General features: G+C 46.9%; 5 protein-coding genes across 5 annotated transcripts; 2 read left to right on the top strand and 3 right to left on the bottom strand.

Annotated features, from left to right (window-relative positions):
- Nucleotides 1-632: 632 nt before the first annotated feature.
- Nucleotides 633-1,916, bottom strand: COCVIDRAFT_102856 (hypothetical protein; the record flags this gene model as incomplete). The annotated part of the gene is made up of 2 exons (XM_014699767.1): nt 633-1,041; nt 1,099-1,916. The coding sequence occupies 2 exons, from the start codon at nt 1,914-1,916 to the stop codon at nt 633-635; spliced, it is 1,227 nt and encodes a 408-aa protein (XP_014555253.1).
- A 351-nt stretch (nt 1,917-2,267) lies between these two features.
- Nucleotides 2,268-4,355, top strand: COCVIDRAFT_102958 (hypothetical protein; the record flags this gene model as incomplete). The annotated part of the gene is made up of 7 exons (XM_014699766.1): nt 2,268-2,347; nt 2,407-2,539; nt 2,614-2,669; nt 2,913-3,250; nt 3,300-3,767; nt 3,818-3,950; nt 3,998-4,355. The coding sequence occupies 7 exons, from the start codon at nt 2,268-2,270 to the stop codon at nt 4,353-4,355; spliced, it is 1,566 nt and encodes a 521-aa protein (XP_014555252.1).
- Nucleotides 4,356-4,884: 529 nt separating this feature from the next.
- Nucleotides 4,885-5,425, bottom strand: COCVIDRAFT_27872 (hypothetical protein; the record flags this gene model as incomplete). The annotated part of the gene is made up of 3 exons (XM_014699765.1): nt 4,885-5,055; nt 5,112-5,284; nt 5,338-5,425. 3 exons carry the CDS (start codon nt 5,423-5,425, stop codon nt 4,885-4,887), a joined length of 432 nt encoding a protein of 143 aa, XP_014555251.1.
- Nucleotides 5,426-5,923: 498 nt separating this feature from the next.
- On the top strand, nt 5,924-7,326 carry COCVIDRAFT_27871 (hypothetical protein; the record flags this gene model as incomplete). The annotated part of the gene is made up of 3 exons (XM_014699764.1): nt 5,924-6,043; nt 6,096-7,063; nt 7,134-7,326. The coding sequence occupies 3 exons, from the start codon at nt 5,924-5,926 to the stop codon at nt 7,324-7,326; spliced, it is 1,281 nt and encodes a 426-aa protein (XP_014555250.1).
- Nucleotides 7,327-8,239: 913 nt separating this feature from the next.
- COCVIDRAFT_39026 (hypothetical protein) lies at nt 8,240-10,182 on the bottom strand (the record flags this gene model as incomplete). The annotated part of the gene is made up of 6 exons (XM_014699763.1): nt 8,240-8,448; nt 8,539-8,703; nt 8,762-9,726; nt 9,794-9,863; nt 9,911-9,996; nt 10,139-10,182. 6 exons carry the CDS (start codon nt 10,180-10,182, stop codon nt 8,240-8,242), a joined length of 1,539 nt encoding a protein of 512 aa, XP_014555249.1.
- Between the last annotated feature and the right edge of the window lie 97 nt (nt 10,183-10,279).

The following is a 10,279-nucleotide window of genomic DNA, read 5'->3' as shown; positions in this document are numbered from 1 at the left end:
TTACTCTCGTTATAGTTAACTTAAATTATACTTTCTTACTAGTTACTTTACTTAATAAGATTATTACTCGTTAGTCTATTTAATATAGATTAGTAGTTGTTAACCCTTTATTACCTTCTATTTAAGTACACCACTCCACTGCATCGCTAGACAAACTCTCACGGCGCTCCTCACACCATCTCACTCGCCCTAACCCGGATCGAGCTTAGAGAAGTATCAGCACCCAACCCCGTGTAACAGGGTGATAAAACCACCGAATCCAGCATGTAACCCTAACGCTAAGCCTATTTTAGCACGAATTAGGCCTCTTTCGTCGCCTTATATTGGTTAGGCCTTTAGCTATCTCGTTACCTGTTAAGAATAGAACTCTTCTTGTTACTAGTAACACTTAATATCTACTAAATATAATTTATTCTAATATATATAGTTCTACGTATCATAGACGCTGACCTCTTTCTCTACTAAACTACTTATTATAATTTCTCTTATGACAGCTAGTACGGTCACCTAAGTTTGTCTACTATGTCTCTTGCGGCACCGATCGTAAAATATAGCTAAACCTAAAATAAACTATAGTTCCGTTTTGCATAATGTGTAGGGTACGAATATCTGCCCTATCTAGATAGCCATTCCTACCAATCAAGTTTGTTAGACTGATGCGATAATTTACATAGAAAAAGCTCATCTTCGTGTACTCCCACCGCTGAGTCCGGCAAGACCTGTCGAGCGGGCCAGATCTCTCGCCCCAGCTTCCTTTCCTGTTCATAGTGCTGCTGGATAAGGCTACGAACAGTCTGTTGAACGAAAAGCGGGCCTTTCTCCATTCTTGTGTGCATCTCTCCACTTACATACACTCCAGCTTCATGATTCCTTTGCGTATTGAGGCATAGCCACTTGTCTTCGTTCAACACTCTTTTGTACATGGAGTCAATGGCTTCGAACTCCGAATCAGAGGCGTCTTTGTGCCGATAAACCTCGTACTCCAACAAGCAATGATTGGGAGATGTTGGCACACATCTCATCATGTAAAAAAAGAAAGGCCTGGGGTACGTTAGCCGATTCGGATGAACGCTTCCAGAGGTAAATGAATCCACCCACGTGACGGTCATGCAAGCATTTGGGAAATAATACGTGCTACGAACTCTCTGTCCCTCATCCATAGCGATGTGCTCTACATTGGTGAAGTGCTGAATGTGTCCACCTTGTGTAGCCACCGCATAAAGCTTCAGGTCTGTTATGCCAGCTACGTCCGGGTGAGCTGTCGGACAATGGTAGCATTCGTTATAGTTATCTGCCAATGCCTTCCAGTTGAAATCGCCGCCCATGCTCCACGTATGATCGAACTGGTAATCCTCAAAGTTAAACAAATCCATGCGAGGTTGTGCGTCCACACCCTCAAAGTCGTCTTCCCATGCCAGTTCACTTGCAACGTCCATGTTCACCCACACGAAGCCTTTGCGATCGACATGAACATTAATCCGCCAAAGTCCGTTCTGTGTCTTGTCGAAGCCTTTCATTTCTTCGTACCCAGGCGCCTTTGCTAGGTTACCTTTCAGTCCGTAGGACCATCCATGATACTTGCAGGACAGAATCCTTGCTCGTCCTTTAGTCTCCGTCACAACGGGAAAGGCCCGATGCCGGCAAACGTTATGGAACCCATTGATTTTACCATCTCGATCTCGGCACAGAAAGAACCGGAAGCCTGCTTCTTCAAATTGAACAAAGTCTCCAGTAGTGGGGAACCTGTGCTTATGAGTAACCAGAATCCATCTCTTAGAGTAAATAGCCCGTCTCTCAAGTTGATAAATGGCTTCGGATCTGTACCATGACGAGGGTAGGCTGTGCGATGTAGTGTTTGGCTGTGTGCCGTTTCTTGTGTCTTTATAGCCGAGAAGTTCCCGGAGGTAGTGGATCATGATGGCCGGCGGAGGGCTTGTGACTGCGAACTGAACACTCTGAATGAGATCTTTGGTATGAAAACCTTCCTACTATATTCCCTCATTTTGTTATCAAACCGCTGTCCAAATCCGGTGGTTAGAAGCTGACCACATGAGTTGGTGGCCGATCACGTGAGCGGACTTTGGGCCACTCTCGTAATCTACTCGGTATGTACTTCCGGGTGGATCTTTTGGGCGATTCTGGCATTGATTATGCCCTTATCTGCGACTCACGCGACATCGGGTATTTTCCGGCGGTGTCCCGTTATCGGCGGACCACCTCCGGAGATTAATTACGCAACCCACCAATTCTCACACAACATCCTCCAGATGGCAGAGCACCAGCGAAGCGGACGACCTTATCCTTATCCTATGAACAAGCGTGCGAGACAAGCTTGCGAGAATTGTCGGTCCGTATGTGCCCAGAAGTGGGTCTGTTCAATTCCTTCGGGAACTGATACAAGTGCAGTCGCAAGAAATCGAAATGCACGGGAGAGAGACCTAATTGTTCTTGCTGTGCGCGACTACAACAACAATGTGTATATGCCCCTGACTTTCGAACCCGCGAAAGGTCCCGAGGACCTCGAGACGACACTGGCGATGTTCTTCAAACAGTCGGCACCAATGATGTAAGACAGCCCATCCGTATCTACCTATCATACTCATCCATTCTCAGTCTGAGCGTCTCAACGCGATCGAAGATATGGTGAAAAAGCTCGCTGCTGTAATTCAGTACGATTTCCAGTAAGCATCACGAAATCTATATTGACATCCTGGTAAGCGTACCACCACGTTCTACGCCAACCGAGGCTCCGACCTATCACGAGGACAGCGATGAACCTCGAACATTGCCGACCTCACAAGAGCCCGAAATCCAACTTTCGCCGTCTCCACTTTGCACTGAAACACAATCTTCCTATACAAGGTACGTACTGTTGCAAATCACAACTGTTATTGTCTATTCATTGTCTGTAGCGTGCAAGATGCGCAACTACCCGACGCAGTCATAGCAGAGGGTATTGCGCTCTATTTTTCAAACTTCTGCAATCAACCGTGTCCCATCTTGGCCCATTCTCAACCTTTTGAATGCAGCGAGGATAACCCAATACCACCGATGATTCTGTATGCCATGCTAGCTCTCAGCTTGCGGTCATCGCAACATCCGTTCTTCAAAAACCAACTTGAAAGAAAGAGATGTACAGATAATCTAACAACGCTCTCATGGGGTCTTATCGCCAAGGCATACTGCAATTTTGATATAGATGATGTGTACTTCGAGGCACTTTGTCTGCAGGTGCAGGTGGACTTAGGAGGTAAGTTGATGACTAAATCCTGTTTTTGAGACATACTGATATGAGTTAGACGAAAGGCTCGAGAGAGCGCGAAGTCAGGTTGCTATTGGCTTGCGAATCGCCCAAGCCCGTGATATGCTTGGCACCAATTCGCTTGATGGCCTAGGGCTTGCCGATCGAGCTCGTAGGCAAGAGATAGTCTGGTCTCTTTTTATGCTAGACAGGATGCTTCTTGGCGGAAATACGAGAAATCCGTCGACTCCAACTGCAATCTTCGAACTTCCTATCATCCAGAGCGGTCCTTCCCATCCAGATATTCATTCCCAAACCTGCGAGCCTGACACTTCGTTCGGCTCTGTAGATTCGGGTGCGCTGCTTCCACCACAGAATGTCGCTTCTCTACAGATACAAACCATTCGAATCTGGGAGTGTATTATCGACTACATCGCCCAACCCCCTTTAAGCACTGATGTCCCTCTCTGGAGGCACGATTCGCCAAGGGCCGCGATTCTCACAAAGCTCTTAGATATTGAGACAAGTCAGTATGATCATCTTCTTTTATGGGAGGGGGAATCTAAGATGTTCTAGGATGTGAGATCGCAGGTCATGTTCTATCATCTGTCGGATCGCCTGCTCGAGTGCTACATGAACCAGCATTGACAAATTACTTCGTCATATGGTTGCGGTTCCAGCTAAGTTTGTCTGCGTTTAATTGCATTTTGTGAGTAAGCTTCGAAAATGTCGAGCTGACATACTGAACACTGGCAGAAACCACCCTTTTATCATCCACGTTAAAACTACACCGCTCAAGCATAAGATTCCACTCACCTTCCTACAGAAGTCTTACGAGTTCTCTTTGATTCATGCCAATTGGGTGTACAGGCTACTTAATCACATGGAGGAGGCCAAATTGATGCTACATGACCCCTTTCTTGGTCACCTTGTCGCAATCACGGCTTCAGTTCACTTAGAACATACCAGGAGCCAGTATCCTACGGTTGCTGGATCTGCAAAGCAGAAATTCAATCAGTGCTTTCACTTTGTGAAAAGGCTCTCAAAAGAATGGCCGCGCATGCAAGCCGCTGTATGTATCGAACTTGTTTTCGCGGATGCACACGCAAACTGATATCTGTAAGGCCTCCCTACTAGAGCAACTGGAAGCGCGTGTCCCTTACCGATCGAATCTGAACTACGTAGAAGAGGAATACGATGGTGCAGCCCCACTCGGTGCGAACAATCAAATACACCTCCCAGAAGAGGATTTGCTACTGATGTGGAAGCTCTTTGACTGTGTTGCGACATATACCAATCATAGCTCACAGCTTGTTCCTGACGAAAGGCTTGACTCTGTCATGCATGACGTGTCACCCGAAAGTGGCGACACGTCAACTCTGATCAATGGTCCGAGATCTGGTCATTTGAGCTCCAATACCCCCACTGGTATAGAAGCAACGAAATCCAGACTAGAGGACATTGCAGTGCCCTCTTATGGTGAGAGGCCCTCAAACCTTAGATCCGTCTTCGACTATTCCCACGTTGACTTTGATTTCGACATCCCGCATCTGGCATCGTCATTGAGATAAAATTCGAGCTGCTCAATTCTAATATTCTAATGAGTATTGGTTCTAAATATCTCCCGTAATTTCACAATACGTTCAAATCTTCGCGCGGTCTCCAACTAGTTTTGATTTCCAAATTCTACTCAAGGGACCATTGGCTCCAAATACGGGGTCGAAGTCGGGGACTGGCACGTTTTTGATTTCCTCGGCTAATGCTCTCATGGATTCCTCGCCTTTGCAATGGTTATTCCGCCAGCGTGGAGCGTCCTGTGTGCGATCAGCCGATGCCGATACTCAGTAACAGATTCTGCTCTCTGACTGACCTTAGGATATACTCCAATGTATCTGAACCCACCTTCAGACCTGAGCGACCTGTGTGAAACGCCTGCTGGGATTACAATCACATCCCCCACACGGACGTCAACTTCGACGCCGTCGGTGCTCTCATCCTCTCTTGCCCGCCCCAAAGCCAAACGAGAACTTCCTTGGATAATGGCTGCGTATGTTAGATTCATCAAGCAACACGTTTCATCAGTCTGGGGTCTATACCGTAGCATTCATGCGTGTTGGGATGAAAATGAGGTATTTTAATCTCTCCCCACTCGCCCTGGTAGTTTTTGAGTGTGTTTCCAAACATGGCAATATATTTACATTCATAACTTACGCGTTTTTCCCAGCCATTTCCCTCACAAATGGTCTTGGTAAGTTTAGGGTTTATCGGAGTGGGAAGAACGTTCCGATAAATCAAGACTGGCAAGATACTGTTCGGAACATATGTAGATCTAGGAAGATTGTACTGCTCAGGCCACACAGCGTTCATGACATATGTTCAGGATCTGATGGGTGCTGTGACGGCGTTCATGTGTGTTGAGTCTGTCGAGGGACGCAATTAATGTTAGGCGTAAATGCTTAGCGCCGGCAAGGATTCCTTATCAACTCCGTATGACCTCCGCATGACCTCCGCATGACCTCCGCTTCCGTTCCCGCCTGCAGCACGCGTTATTTTAGCGTCCAAATGCATGCCCTCCTCGAACCAGGCATTGTGCACAGATGTCTCGGCCCGATATCTTTCTGCAATACATAGATCCATATAATCCATACAGCTGTCGATGTTCTGAACAGGTTATTGGGCACCATGAACACCGATAGCTCTTTAGTCATTGTAGGCGCAGGCGTGTTTGGCCTGTCAACAGCACTAGAATTAACTCGCAAAGGGTATAAAAATGTCACGATTGTAGATCGACACGTACCCCCAGTTCGTAGCGTTGTATTGGCAAATCTGAGGATAAGGCTGATGGAACAAACAGGTACCAGACGGCTCCAGTGTCGACATCTCACGTGTGATTCGGTTCGATTATCGCGATCCAGTATATGCTAGGCTTGCAAAAGAAGCATTTGATGTGTGGTGTGCCCATCCGAAGTTTCGCGGAATATTCTACCATGGCCCAAATGCTTTCATTGCAAGCAAAGCTTATGGGCGGACACACCTCGAGAAATGCACAGATGCGCTTGACGGGCTCGGCCAGACGTGGAAAGCAATGCCAAACCAAGAAGCTATCAAAGCCATGTTCCCCATTCTATACGGCGATACCATCAACTCATCCCTCTCCGGATACTGCAATTCAAGCTCCGGCTGGGCCGACGCTCAGAAGGCGATTGCCCTCCTTCGTAATGAGTGTATTGAGGGCGGTGTGTCGTTTATCTGTGGTAAAAAGGGCACTATTGCTAATTTCAAGGTCGACGAAAAAACAAGCAGGATTATTGCCGCACAAACAGAGAGTGGTAATGAGATACAAGGAGACTACTTCATCCTCTCTGCTGGCGCATGGTCGCCAATGCTAGCACCTATGTACAACTCGACAATTTCCACAGCACAAGTCTTGGCTTTCATCAATCTATCAGAATCTGAGATGAACACCTACAAAGACCTGCCACTATATATAGACTATGACTCAGGGTGGTTCTGCTTTCCGCCCCACCCCGAGGCTCGAGTGCTGAAAGTTGCCGTCCATGGTTGGGGCTACACTCGGAGGACCAGTCGCACCTACCTTTCTCTTCCGCCTACAGCCATCCGAAGCAAGCGCACCGATTTTGCGCCTGTGGACGGTATAGCAAGACTACGTTCAGGTCTAAAAACGATTCTTCCGTCTCTCGCAGACCGCAGATTTGACCGCGTTGCAGTGTGTTGGTACAACGATACACCCACCGGCAACTTCATCATTGCTTACCATCCGGACCACTCGAATTTATTCCTTGCTACCGCCGGAAGTGGCCAGTGAGTTCTCATCTCCTGCAAAAAAGATTTATCCGACAAAGAATCCACACTAACTGAACTATCTTCGTAGTGCATTCAAATTTCTTCCTGTGTTGGGCAAGTATGTAGTGCAAGGACTCGAACGCACACTGTCGACAGACTTGAAAAGCCAATGGCGTTTCAGGACAGAGTACAAAGACCAAGAGAAAGAGTTTTATGGCGATGGGAGTCGTGGAGGGCCAGCACGGCGCGAATTCACACCGCAGGAAAAGGCACTGTTATGATTGAGCATTAGCGCTATGGTCCACTTGCGTCCAGCAGGTACTCAACTAAGATTAGCTACGATATTTTACTGCGAACTTCGTGTTGTACGTTGTGTGTCCCTGATAACATTAAGCGTTGAAATCCTACTTGGGCCAAATCTTACAAATAGGGACTCCGCAACCTTTATTAAACGCATTCAAAAAGTTATGTGAACCATCCCTAATGCCAACTCAGATGAATAAGACACTAGTCGATATTCCTGTACGACGTAAGAAAATCCAATTAATAAAGATAGGCTGAAGGCTTCTAAAGAGTTGCATAACACCTCCAATGCCCGGCTGCGATTGCTTCAGGAGTTCACGCCATGTTTAAGTGAGACCTGCAACGGGAGTCTGGTGGCATGTTATTCATAGTATGACGGAGAAAACTTTGGATTTGCGAGCATTAGATTGTGCGAGAAAACAACTAACCATATCGTGAGGCAATACTACTAACGCCAGTAGCGAAGGACGATCGACGACGTCACATGCTCAAGAGTTTATCGTTGCCACCCACCCGCATATTTCTATCAAAGCCTGAAATTGGTATACTTAGAATATCATGCTATGTAAAGCCTTCCAAATGACCAATTCTTTTTCTAGTATTTATGCAGGGGCAGTGTTAAGTGGGACATGATTCATGATCTGAAATCAAGTTAATGTTTGGTTTCGTAACATTTTCTGAAAGACTCGGTAATCCTTAGCAGGGCGCGCTCCTGATTACAATATCTGTTATACGTTACAAATGGACAACTCCGTACCTTTCACCAACCTGTCGTTCACTTTACACTCTATCTATAGCTTCCTTGAACAGCCGTTCTGATTGTTATGTCCCTTACCTGATTAGTGAATACCCTTCCCATCAAGAGAGGTAGATTGCCTCAGCCAGGGAGGATTACGGTATACGAGGCCCATGTTCCATGTAATGACTATAGTCGCCTCCCCTTTGTTCCACAACGGAAATTCCCCTACCCCATGCCTTGAAGCGTCCACCCGGATAAGTCCACTTCCAATCTTCCCAGCGGTCCTGGGCAAGTACTTCACGGTAATGGAGACTACTACCTGGCCAGACTGCTGTTATTCTTCCAGCCTGGCCTTTTTTGTCTATGGTATTATCAGTAAAATAAAAGCTAACATCATGTCTACAGAATGGGCATCTCTTGATCTCAGTGAAACAAGAAGAGGAAGACCTACACCAACTTGTACAATTACCAGTCCAGACAGTATCTTTCATAAACTCGTCAACCTGCAAGTTGAAGTCTTCCTGGGCGCCTCTTTTCGGTGCAAACGTGGCAACATTGTGACTATCCACACGCTTGAGGAGACGAACGATGAAATCTGCTGTCGCTTCAAGACTCCCTATCCCATTTTCAGCCTGTATGATCTCCGTGCACTTTCCATGGTGTTTCAGACAAACCTATCAGACTGCCGTTGGCAACAGGACAATTAGGACCGAGCATCGACAAATAATTCGGGAAGCCTGCACATCCAAGACCCATGTAGGACGCTGGGTCGTCCTTCCATAGCTCCCTAAGATCTACACCATTCTGGCCCACTAGCGGGAATCGAGGGCAAAATGAGGTGTTAAAGCCTGTTGCGGCAACAACAACATCGGATACCTCAATACCGTCCGCCGTCTGTAAGCCTTCTGACTTGCATGACTCGATCGGACTGAATATGCATTTAACGTTCGGCTCTTGCAAGGCGCGTAGGAAGGGTTCTCCTGGACTTATTCTGCGGCAACCTAACTCGTAATCGGGAATAAGGCGTTTGCGCAGTGTAGGATCTGTGATGTGGTTCTCCATCCACAAAGCCAACTCCTGGCGCTCGCGTATCTGTGTCTCAGAGTCGCGATAAAAGACTGGGAAAAGCTGGTTATAGTAGCTTTCTAGCAATTTGCAGCGCTGCAGATAGTTATCTGTGGTGTCGATGGAGCAGTTCTCTGTTCCTCCGAAGCTGTCTGGCAGTCTAGTAATCCACGATGGAGTTCGGATGTAGACCGACAGCCGTTTGACTAGAGGCTGGATCTGGGGGATGACCTGAATAGCGCTTGCGCCTGACCCAATAACACTGACGTTTTTCCCTACCAGATTGACCGAGTGATCCCAGTCCGCAGTATGCATAAGAGGTCCCTTGAAGCTTTCTAGTCCCGGTATATCAGGATATCGGTAGTCGTTCAGGATTCCCCCGGCATTGATTAATATATCCGCCTTCCTCCCTGTTTCAAGGATACCATTGTGTTCGGTGTCTAACAGCCACCTCCTCTCTTGCTCAATCCAGACACATCGTTTCACCGAAGTCTCTAATTCGATATGACTCCAAAGACTGAAGTGATCGACTACACGCGAGAGATAGCTCTGGATCTCTTCAGAGGGGGCAAATCTGCTCATGATAGTCGAGATCAGTTGAAGCCCAATCACACTGAAGCTGAGGATAATTGAGTACAAACAATTGGGACCAATTTTTCGCTGGCGCAAATGAGTATTGGTAAATATCACTTGGAACATCGCAAGCGCAGCCTAGCGAATTCAGTCATCTCCCTCATAACTATGAAGGATTCTCGTACCTGGGTATCTGTTTTCTAGCCACGTGCCCCCAACGTCATGGTTCTTCTCCAAAATTCTGAATGTGTAGGCATGTGATAAGTACTTTCTGAAATGATGCGCTGGGAGGAATTCAATGTTAGTTTCATAATTATCCTGACATGATGTTGACACTATGACACACCCAGAAGAATGCCAGAGATACTATAATCATCAGCAACGCTAAGATCGATTTAGGTGAGGCCACTAACCCAGCTCCAATGACAAGGATGTGGCGCTTTCCCTCCATCACCATGTGTAGTCTTCGTACTGCTGTGACTGTTCAAAAGAATAAACAAGAATGCCGGCCCCTACACAACACCAGGAGCCTATTACTTTGAATAAATTGTCGG

This window comes from Bipolaris victoriae (assembly GCF_000527765.1).
Source record: "Bipolaris victoriae FI3 unplaced genomic scaffold scaffold_58, whole genome shotgun sequence".
In the NCBI taxonomy this organism is placed as follows: Eukaryota; Fungi; Ascomycota; class Dothideomycetes; order Pleosporales; family Pleosporaceae; genus Bipolaris; species Bipolaris victoriae.
Note: the sequence above shows the minus strand (reverse complement) of the source record. Positions and strands in the feature narration are given on the sequence as shown.